The sequence below is a fragment of the Bos indicus genome, chromosome 1 (assembly GCF_029378745.1).
Source record: "Bos indicus isolate NIAB-ARS_2022 breed Sahiwal x Tharparkar chromosome 1, NIAB-ARS_B.indTharparkar_mat_pri_1.0, whole genome shotgun sequence".
NCBI lineage: Eukaryota > Metazoa > Chordata > Mammalia > Artiodactyla > Bovidae > Bos > Bos indicus.
Window position 1 is genome coordinate 57,715,177 of NC_091760.1, and position 12,243 is coordinate 57,727,419.

The 12,243-nt window shown below is 36.6% G+C and overlaps 1 protein-coding gene across 5 annotated transcripts in view; it reads right to left on the reverse strand.

Moving 5' to 3' along the window:
* SLC9C1 (solute carrier family 9 member C1) overlaps positions 1 to 12,243 on the reverse strand; it is a 114,669-nt gene that overhangs the window by 60,158 nt on the left and 42,268 nt on the right. For all 5 annotated transcript variants that reach the window (XM_070787726.1, XM_070787704.1, XM_070787718.1 and 2 more), the window contains 2 exons: positions 3,529 to 3,610; positions 1,421 to 1,587 (listed from right to left, as the gene is read on the reverse strand). In XM_070787726.1, coding sequence (XP_070643827.1) covers positions 1,421 to 1,587; positions 3,529 to 3,610 — 249 coding nt within the window. The remainder of the gene's footprint in view (positions 1 to 1,420; positions 1,588 to 3,528; positions 3,611 to 12,243) is intronic.

Sequence of the window (12,243 nt, forward strand, 5' to 3'; positions counted from 1 at the left end):
AGTTTTGCAAATCCTATTTCATAGCAACCAATTATGTCCACACTCTTAGCAGTTGTCCCCTCATATTGTGTGATGCAGAAAAATACTGCAGTGAAAATTGGACACGATAGGCAATGACAAACCAGAAAAAGCAACGAGCAGATCACAGGACAATTTTATTATTCCTCCAGTAGTCATGACTGCTGATGAATTATGTTCTCATATATGAATAAGAAGTCTGACCATGGAGATTCTAAAGTATGTCTCAAGCAGGAGGTGATATTTCACGATATCTATATCTTACGATGTGTGTGTGTGTGTTAGTCACTCAGTCGTGTCCGACTCTCTGTGATACTAGCTTTTAATTCTATTTTATGATAAAAATGTAACAGTAGCCATAAACCAAGGCTTAGCAAGTACTTCAATATATAATAGCCTAAATAAATACTGAATAAATGCTGTCCATCCTCAGTCTAGCAAAAAAATCTAGCTGTTTTCTAAATTTCACTCTTTTCTTTTTATACTATCTTTTTAAAGTAGCTCTAATATACTATTCTTTCTTTTGAATTTACAATATTCAGTTCAGTTCAGTCACTTAGCCGTGTCTGACTCTTTGCAATCGCATGGACTGCAGCATGCCAGGCTTCCCTGTCCATCACCAACTCTCAGAGCTTGCTCAAACTCATGTCCATCGAGTTAGAGATGCCATCCAGGCATCTCATCCTCTGTATGCCTCTTCTCCTCCTTTCTTCAATCTTTCCCAGCATCTGGGTCTTTTCTGATCAGTCAGTTCTTCTTATCAGGTGGCCAAAGTATTGGAGCTTCAGCTTCAACATCAGTCCTTCTAATGAATATTCAGGACTGATTTCCTTTAGGATTAACTGGTTTGATCTCCTTGCAGTCCAAGGGACTTTCAAGAGTCTTCTCCAACACCACAGTTCAAAAGCATCAATTCTTCAGAGCTCAGCTTTCTTTATAGTCCAACTCTCACATCCATACATGACTACTGGGAAAACAATACACATTTGCTATATACTCAAAGTGTGTGTTGGGAGGGGGAGTCTTCCCTAGTAGCTCAGACAGTAAAGAATCTGCCTTTCAATGCAGGAGACCCAGGTTCGATCCTTAGGTAGGGAAGATCCCACGGAGAAGGGAATGGCTACCTACTCCAGTATTCTTGCCTGGAGAATCCCATGGACAGAGGAGCCTGGTAGGCTACAGTCTATGGGGTTGCAAAGAGTTGGACATGACTGAGCAATTAACACTCACTTTTCACTTTCATATACCCAAAAGGGTTGTCACTTCTACTTTGTCTCACAGTGAGCATAAAATTCCCTAAGAATTCTGAATTAACATTTATAACATTCATACTTATGATGAATCATATCCACTTTGAAGGAACAAACAGAAGATATTACTTTAAAAAATACTACTTGCTTACTGCATATGGGTTTTGAAGTATAATTGTTTTCTCAACTATGTTCCAATCTGCATTAGCAAGATCTCTGTCAAATTTGAGTGCAGAGGCTACGGATTTGGTTAGTTCTTGAAAGTGTTGAAATGTATAATACAGTGATTTATACTTTGTTGATGTGACATCACGAAGACCTTTGATAAAAAGAACACATTTTATAAATAGTGGATATCATTTTGATAGTATGTACAGAATATATGCACATATACACACATAAATGTGTAGGAGATACATGCGTAGGAGGTATAGATATACATATATGTACACAGAAATATATGCACTTATATTTATTTCCTATGTATATGTAAGATCATATATATATTTGATATATATTTATTTATCTCCAGATATATATAGTTGACCTTTGAACAATATGGGATTCAGGGACGTCAACCCTCCATGCAGTTGAAAATCTGCCTATAACTTTGCAGTTTTCCCTCGATTTCTGTGGTTCTGCATCCTCAGATTCAATAAACTGAGGTTCGGGTTGTACTGAAGTACATATGAAAAAAATTCACATCTACTTATAAGTGGACTGACATAGTTCAAATTCATTTTGATCAAGGATCAGTGATAATATATACTATATATACAGACCTCGTTAAGGTTTGAAGGACTCTTACTATCAAACACAGATTTCCTTTTTTTGAGACATAGAAGTTTCTTCGAAAAGCAATAATATTCCATGAGCAAATGTTCACTTTTCTCAGTACAAGTAAACAGATGCTCTATAATAAGAATTTTAGGTTTATTTAGCTACTAAGTAGAACATCTGAAAGGCTTCCCTGGTGTCTCAGTGATAAAGAATCTGCTTGCCATGCAGAAGACGTGGGTTCGACCCCTGGGCTGGGGAGATCCCCTGGAGAAGGAAATGGCAACCCACTCCACTATTATTATTGTTTTTTTTTTCCCACTCCACTATTCTTGCCTGGGAAATCCCATGGACAGGATCTGATACTCTGCAAAATGTTACCTCTTTAATCTGTTCTTCTCATTTTACTATGTTAAGGCCCAGAAAAGGAAAAAGTAAATGGTAAAAAGGATATGGTTGCAAACATGAGAATGAAAATTCAATATTACCCATAAAGATGAAATTTAAGATTGGTTAAGAAAATGCCACATGAATGAAACAGAAAGGGTGATAGAGCAGTGAAGAGTAAAGTGGATTAAAAGCATTAGAGGAATTTATTTTTAGTTTGTTAACTGCCATTACTGAGTTGTGTGATCTTAGACAAGAAATTTTAACTCTTTAGATTTCAATTTTTGGATTGTTAAAAAGTAGGAGGTTTAAACAGTCATACTGCACAAAGCAGTTGCCTCCTAAAACTGGTATTTCTGCTTCTACTCTCTTCATAGGCCCCAGTCAGCTATCCAGAGTTGTATTTTTAAGGACCTTATTCATAAAATTACACTTACTTGCTTAAAACCAACCAAGAAATCCATTTACCTCTTAGAATAAAATCTTAAAATTCAAGATCTTTCATGATCTAGCTCTTTCCCTACCTCTCCCACCTGGACTTCCTCCACTGTTGACATAGTTCTCGAAGGTTCCAGAACCTTACCTTCTTTCCTTGAACACGCTTGGTTTCTAACTTCCTCAGGAATCTACCACATGTTGTATTTCTACTTTCTTTGTATGTGGTGTGAGTACTTTCATGCACAAATGACATTCTGATATTACCTTATTTGACTTGCTTACAGTCTGTCTCTCCTCTCTCCAATTATCTTCAACAATTCAGACTTGTCTGTCTTCATAATGTATCACTATCAGTTAGAATAGTGCCTGGCATGTAAGAGGCTCTTAATAAAAAGTTTGTGGAATAATTAAATAGACATTGTATTATTTCACTTAAACTGGACTAATGTAGATAAGTAATCTTATTTATAAGATTATTGCTTATTGGCCTAATGAACTTATCGGCTTTAATGATTCATGTGACTTTATATTGAGATCCAATTTCCTTTTCAATTAGACACCTTTGATTTGTATTTATATGGCTTCCTTCTTCATTATTAGCAATTCTTTAGTATATTTGGAATATTTTTCTTTTTACTCAAGAATTAGCAGGGCTTACCAAGTTTAGTAACTGCCATTGGCAAAATAAATCTATTAACAATCAAGCTAATCAAGGATACTGACACTCCATGAAATAATATCTGGAATAGAAAAACAAACCAGAATAAGTTTCATCATAATTTCATATAATATACTCTATATTTACCAGTGTGAATTAAGCTAAGTTGTACTGTGTCAATATTTGGGAAATATAATGACTTGCTTTGACAAGTATTTATATACTTATAAAGACATTAGGAAAAAAATTTTGTTCTTAATTTCAATTTCTGAACTTTTCGCATCTTGGGAATATCCCTGTACTTTATCAGTTCTCATCCACCACATACACTTCCATGTACATAGCCACACAGTTCTCTGTTCAACATTACCAGCACATCTGTGTTAAATATTTCTCTCCACCTAGAAGAAACAATACAAGGCGTTGGTATGTTTGTGCTACCACATACTTTGCCTTTCTGGTATCCCTTCATTATCAGAAAAAAAGTGAAAGTGAAGTTGCTCAGTCATGTCTGACTCTTTGCAACCCCATGGACCATACAGTCCATGGAATTCTCCAGGCCAGAATGCCGGAGTTGACAACCTTTCCCTTCTCCAGGGGGGTCTTCCCATCCAGGGATCGAACCCAGGTCTCCCACATTGCAGGCGGATTCTTTACCATCATTACCAGAAGGGAGGAGCAGTTGATGCCTTTGCTGTCACTTTTTTTTCTCCTCTTATATCTCAAGTTAGTCTCCACAGACAGATGCAGAAACACTTCTCAGTCTGATATTACATATTTCCATTGATTTATGGAAATCTAACTTCCAGAATTTATTTTAAACTCTTAGCCAGTCCTCTATTCTTTGGCTACAGATGGAAGTTAGAGACAGAATGTGAAACACACCAGAGGCTTTCATGGCTGCACACTATGATTACTTGAGAAATTTTAAATATTGGTGCACAGGATGCTCTCACTGAATATTCTGATTTAATTCCTCAAGGGGGCCACCCCAACAATGGTCATTAGGAAAACCAAGGTATAATCTACACAGAATGAAATGTACTTGTGTATCTGATCAGTTTTGACAGTGCATACACCCATATTACCCTCAATCCTTTCACGATGTATAATATTCTCATATCCTCTAAATTTCCCCAGGGCTGCTCCAATCAATCCTCACCAGACAAGAGACAACCACTGTTTCTATTTTTATAGATGGGATACACCAATTCTAAAACCTTCAATTAAGCTGAATAGTATGTTTTTCATTGTAGTTTTAATTTGCATTTCCCTAGAGTAATGATGTTGAGCATTTTAATATACTTAGTGGTATATACATTTCCTTTTGAAATATTTGTTCAACTCTTTTACCTGTTTTTAAAATTGGGTTGCTTTTTTGTTACAAAATTGTAGAAATTTTGAAAATTATATTCTGGATAGAAGTGTGTTGTCATATAGATGGACAACAGACACTCAGTATTGCCAGTTATTAGAAAAATGCAAATTGAAACTACATTGACATATTACCTCACACCAGTCAGAATGCTGCTGCTGCTAAGTCACTTCAGTCATGTCCAACTCTGTGTGACCCTATAGATGCAGCCCACAGGCTTCCCCGTCCCTGGGATTCTCCAGGCAAGAACACTGGAGTGGGTTGCCATTTCCTTCTCCAATGCATGAAAGTGAAAAGTGAAAGTGAAGTCACTCAGTCGTGTCCGACTCCCAGCGACCCCATGGACTGCAGCCTACCAGGCTCCTCCATCCATGGGATTTTCCAGGCAAGAGTACTGGAGTGGGGTGCCATTGCCTTCTCCACCAGTCAGAATAGCCATGGTTAAAAAGTCTATGAATAATAAGTGCTGGAAAGAGTGTGGAGAAAAAGGAACCCTCCTACACGGTTGGTGGGAATATATCAATAAATTGGTGAGGCCACTATGGAGAACAGTATGGACATTTCTTAAAAAACTAAAAATTGAGTTACTATATGATTCTGCAATCCCATTCCTGGATATATACCTGGAGAAAACTCAAAGTCAAAAATACTTGTGCCCCAGTGTTCACTGCAGCACTATGTATGACAGCCAAGATGGAAGCAACCTAAATGTCCATTGGCAGATAAAAGGATAAAGAAAATGTGGTACATATATATGGTGGAATATTACTCAGCCATAAGAATGAATGAAATAACAGTAAGTTCAGTAACATGTATAGACCTAGAGATTAACATACTAAATGAAATAAATCAAAGACAAATATATGATATCACTTATATGTAGAATCTAAAAAAGCTACAGAAAATGTGCATATCAGATATATGATATATGTATTATGAGTACTTCCTCTCAGTTTGTGACCACTTTCCTTATCCATTTCAAAAGTTATCTTTTGATAAGCAAACATTTTTAAAGTTGAGAACTCCAATTATTACTGTTTTTTGTTTTAAAACCTTTTGTCTATTCCAAGGCTGCAAAGGTATTCTCTTGTTTTCTTCCAGAAGCTTTAGCGTTTTTCATTTTATTTAGACTATGATCCATCTCCAATCAGTTTTACATATGGTGTGAGGTAAAAAATAAAAGATTTTACTTTTATTTATATTATAACTGGAATTTTGTACCTTTAGACTGCCTTTATCCATTTCCTCTATCTCCACTTATCATCTATGGAAATCACTAATATGTTCTCTCGTTCTATGAGTTCAGTTTTTGTAGATTTTACAAACACTTTTTTGAATGTTACACTAAAATTTATGAACATATTTTTGGATGAATACTTGACCATAATGTCTTATATTTCTTATATATTTAAAATTAATTGGCTATATATTTTTAAAGAATTTTTGCATCATGTTTAATCAGTGGTTTAATCAGTTTATTGTTTGTAATTATCATTGTTGGTGGTTAGTATCACACTGGGCTGGCCACATGAAATAAGAAAGTGTTTCATCATTCTCTATTTTATGAGAGAGTTTGTTTAGAATTGTTATAATTTATTCATTAAATGTTTGGAAGAATTCACTGGTCAAGCCATCTAGGCTTCTAGCTTATGAGAAAGTTTTAATTTATATATATAATTTCTTTAACACATAGAGGGCTATTAAGATTTTATATTTTCTTTTGAGTCAGTTTAGGTACATTGTGTTTTTTGAGGAATTTAACCACTTTCACCTAAGGTGTTGAGTTATTTGGACAAAAGTTATGTATAGTTTTTATTTGTTACTCCTTTAATAGCTGTACAATTTATAGTTATGGTCTTTTTCATGACTGATATCAATCATTTGTTTCTTCTTTCTTTCTTCCTCTCGTGTTCTTTTTTAATGTTTAACATTTTAAGATAGTTGTAGATTCACATACAGTCTTAAGAAATAGGTCCTGTGTAATGTTTAGCCAGTTGCCCCCAAAGGTAACATTTTTCAAAGCTATAGTAGAGTATCACAACCAGGATATTGACAATGACTCAGTCAAGATACAGAACAGTTCTTTTACCATAAGTATTCCTCATGTTGCCTTTTATAGTCACTTTTATTTCCCTCATGTCCCCATCTCTTTATTCCTGGCAACCACTAGTTCAGTTCAGTTCAGTCACATCTGACTCTTTGCAACTCCATGGACTGCAGCATGCCAGGCCTCCCTGTCCATGAACTACCATAGCTTGCTCAATCTCATCCTCTGTTGTCCCCTTCTTCTCCTGCCTTCAATCTTTCCTAGCATCAGGGTCTTTTCTGATAGTTTTTCACATCAAGTGGCCAAAGTATTGGCGCTTCAGCTTCAGCATCAGTCCTGAATATTCAGGACTGTTTTTCTTTAGGATTGATTCGTTTGATCTTCCTAAAGTCCAAGGGACTCTCAAGAGTCTTCTCCAACACCACAGTTCAAAAGCATCAATTCTTCGACACTCAGCTTTCTTTAAGGTCCAACTCTAACATCCATACGTGACTACTGGAAAAATCATAGCTTTGACTAGATGGACATTTGTCAGCAAAGTAATGTCTCTGGTTTTTAATATGCTGTCTAGGTTGGTTATAACTTTTCTTTCAAGGAGCAAGCGTCTTTTAATTTCATGGCTGCAGTCACCATCTGCAGTGATTTTGGAGCCCAATAAAATAAAGTCTGTCACAGTTTCCATTGTTTCCCCATCTATATGCCATGAAGTGGTGGGACCGGATGCCATGATCTTGGTTTTTTAAATGTTGAATTTTAAGCCAACTTTTTCACTCTCCTCTTTCACTTTCATCAAGGGGCTCTTCAGTTCCTATTCTAATCACTAATCTGTTCTCAATTTCTATATTTTTGTCTGGCAACCACTCATCCGTTCTCAACTTCTACATTTTCATAAGAATGTTATATAATTCAAATCATGAAGTATGTATTCTGTTTTGAATAATTCTCTGGAGATTTATCAAAGTTGTTGCTACAATGTATTAAAGATTTACCTACTGAAGGACATCTGAATTGTTTCCAGATGTCTGGTTATTATAAATATAGCTACTATAAAAATTCATGTACAGGTGTGTGTAGACATAAATTTTCCTTTTCCAGGCTAAATCCCCGGGACAGCAATTGCTGTATGGTAGTTGCATATGTAACTGCCAAATTCTTTTGTTTATTATTTATTTTTAATTGGGGGATAATTGCTTTACAATGTTGTGTTGCTTGCCAAATTCTTTCCCAGAGTGACTGTACTATTTGATATTCCTACTAGCAATCTATGAGTGGTCAGTTTCTCTGCATTCTTACCAGCATTTGGTGTCATCACCATATTTTATTTTAGTCCTTCTAATAGATGGTATCTTTGTTTTCTCAGTTTGCATGTCCCCAGTGTGAAGAGTTGACTCATTGGAAAAGACTCTGATGCTGGGAGGGATTGAGGGCAGGAGGAGAAGAGGATGACAGAGGATGAGATGGCTGGATGGCATCACTGACTCGATGGACGTGAGTCTGAGTGAACTCCAGGAGCTGGTGATGGACAGGGAGGCCTGGCGTGCTGCAGTTCATGGGGTCGCAAAGAGTCGGACACGACTGAGTGACTGAACTGAATGGCTAATGACACTGACCACCTTTTTTATCCTTATTGGTCATCTGTATGTCCCCTTCAGTGAAATGTCTCTTTCTGTATTCTGTGTGTTGTACTGTTAAAAGTTTTCAATTTTGAAGAAGTGTAATTTCTTTTTTTTTTCTTTTCTGGATTATGCTCTTGGTATCTTTGTGTTACGATAGGTCCTAAAGATTTTACCCCAAGTTTAAAAAATTTTTTCTGGCTTTACATTTTATATTTAATTCTGTGATTCACTTTGAATTAATATTTGTAGAAGCAGTGAGACTTAGGTCTAGGTTCTTCTCTTTTTTTTCATATATGAATGTCCCATTCTTAAGCACCATTTTTAAGACATCATCTATTGAATTACTTTTGTATATTTATCAAAAATTGTTGGGGATATTTGTGTGAATCTATTTATGAGTTCTCTATCCTGTTCCATGTTTCTCTCTCTCTCTGGCAATACTACATAATCTCCATGGCTGTAATAATACCTTAAAACTGGGTATACTGATTCTTCCCATTTATTTTTTTCTTTCAAAATTGGTTTTGTTATTTTAGTTCCTTTGCTTTTTATTATTGAATGATTGTACATGGCATTGTGTCTTTAATTTTTGATTCCTTGAATCAATTGCTGGTATATAGAAATATATTTGATTATTTATACTTATATCTTGAGGCCATACTAAATTCACTTATTAGTTCTAGGAAGGTTTTTTCCCTCTTCTTTTTGAAGACCCTTGGAATTCTATATAGATAATCATACTATCTGCAATAGGAATATTTTATCTCTTCCTTTTGAATATTCATGTTTTTTTTTTCTCCTTTTTGGTCTTATGGAGCAAGATAGAATTTCTATCATGATGCTCAGTAAAAAGAATGAAGGTAGAGATTCTTGATTGTTCATTAATTAGTTGAGACATTCTTGGATTGTTCCCAATTATAAGGAGAAAGCATCTTTCACTATTAATTATAATGTTACTTGCAGATTTTTTTGTAGGTGTTCTTTATCTACTTTAGGAAATTCCCTCTTATTTCTACTTTTTGAGAGGTTTATCATAAATGGATATTGATTTTTGTTTGCTAAGTGATTTTTCTTCATCAGTTGGTATGATTCTATAAATGTCAATTAGATCCTGTTGGTTGATGGTGTTGCTTAGTTCTTTCATATCCTTGCTAATTTTTTTAGTAGTTCTAGCTTCCCTCATGGCTCAGTGGTTAAGAATTTGCCTGCTAATGTAGGAGATGTGAAATTAGGTTGGGAAGATCCCTTAGAGAGGGAAATGGCAACCCATTCCAGTATTCTTGCCTGGGAAATCCCATGGACAGAGGAGTTTGGTGGGCTAAAGCCCATGGGGTTACAATAGAGTCAGACACCACTTAGTGACTAAACAAACAAACAAAAATACTTCACTAAACAAATTATGGAAAGGAGTGTTAAAGTCTCCAAGTGTAGTTTGTCTATTTCTCCTTAGCTCTCCGTTTTTGCTTCATATATTCTATACACTTGTTTGGAACATATTCAATCCAGTCACTTAACTTGTGAGTAGTAGAGACAGGATTAAGTTAATAATTTAAGCTTTCATTGTAATGCCTCTTTTTTAGTATTAATAAATTAGCTGTAGGAGTCACCCAAATTGAACTAAAGAAGGACTGCTAATTTCTTCTCACCTAGTTGCCACTACTAAAACGTCCCTCGAAATGATTTGATTGACCAAAGTGTTATTTCGAAAGATGTCTACATGGCATCATCGTCATCGTCATCAGAACTCAGATTTACTGTACATTTACTAGATGCTTGGAGAAGGAAATGGCAACCCACTCCAGTGTTCTTGCCTGGAGAATCCCAGGGATGTGGGAGCCTGGTGGGCTGCCGTCTATGGGGTCGCACAGAGCCGGACACGACTGAAGCAACTTAGCAGTAGCAGTACTAGATGCTAAACAATGTGTTAAGCTTTTTATGTATATTTTCAATTTCTCATAAGAACCCTTTGAGACAGTAGAGACAGTAAGATCGCCAGATAGGTCTGGCTCATACCAGTTTGTGAATGCCAATCATTACATTTTCAGGAAGTTTATAGGCTGACTTATGTTTTGTTGGTGCCAATGATTATGGAACAGAAATTTGGCAAACACTCCCCCTTTCCAAGATAGTTACCTGTTAAATATTTGCTAGTAAACCATTGGTACTATTGCAGACTGCTTTGGAATGAGGAAACAGACACATGGCATGGGGTGGGGGATCGGAATTAAATAACTTGTGGATGACCACACAATAAATAGCAATTAAAAATTTCAGAACCCAGATCCAAGTGCAATGTTCATCATTACACTGGTCAGGATGTATGATGATGACACTGATTTTGATTATCCAGACAAAGTGGAAATTAGTTAAAAGGAAAGAAGGGTGTGAATGTGTTCGTTGTACAGTCATGTCCGACTCTTTGAAACCCCATGAGTTGGGGCCCACCAGGCTCATCTGTCCATGGGAATTTCCAGGCAAGAATACTGGAGTAGGTTGCCATTCCCTTCTCCAGGGGATCGTCCTAACCCAGGGATCGAACCGGAGTCTCCTGCATTGCAGGTGGATTCTTTACCATCTGAGCCACTAGGGACGACTAAAAGAAGGAGGAGGTCATGTAATGTTAGATATTTTGGGTTTTAAAGCAGTCTTTGAATATTTAGTTTTTTTAAACGCTTGATTATTATTTACTTAGATACATAATAATAACCTGGAGAAGGCAATGGCACCCCACTCCAGTACTCTTGCCTGGAAAATCCCATGGACAGAGGAGCCTGGTAGGCTGCAGTCCATGGGGTCGCTAAGAGTCTGACACGACTGAGCAACTTCACTTTCACTTTTCACTTTCACGCATTGGAGAAGGAAATGGCAACCCACTCCAGTGTTCTTGCCTGGAGAATCCCAGGGACGGCGGAGCCTGATGGGCTGCCGTCTGTGGGGTCGCACAGAGTCGGACATGACTGAAGTGACTTAGCATTAGCATAATAATAACCTTGACACGGTTCCCTTTACTCTTAGAATTTATGTTAAAAAAAAACTAACAATGGAAGTGTTAGATGTGTTGTGATGTCTACATAGAATATTTCTTAAAGAGTTCCTTGAAATTATCTTGAGATGTGGTAGAGGGATAGTCACACTTTATGTTCTATTGGGCAGAGTTTGGGGGATCTATCTTAAGAGATAACTTCCCTTGATAATTATTATGTTTTGGTTTCTAGATGTGGCTTTATAAAGTTACAGAATACAATACAGCCATTCATAAATAGGTTTCTGCTTTTAAGTAGGTATTGCTGCTGCTGCTGCTGCTAAGTCGTTTCAGTCGTGTCCGACTCTGTGCAACCCCATAGACATCAGCCCATGAGGCTCTGCCGTCCCTGGGATTCTCCAGGCAAGAACACTGGAGTGGGTTGCCATTTCCTTCCCCAATGCATGAAAGTGAAAAGTGAAAGTGAATGGACTGTAGCCTACCAGGCTCCTCCGCCCATGGGATTTTCCAGGCAAGAGTACTGGAGTGGGTTGCCATTGCCTTCTCCTAAGTAGGTATTAGGAGTAAATTAAAAAAGAAACATTTGTTGAGTGCATACTCTGTATCAGGTACTATTTTAAATGATTTATAAGTTTTAATTCCCTTAACTTTCACAATAAACCTATTTTTTAGGAGTGTGATGAAGGAGTTTAAG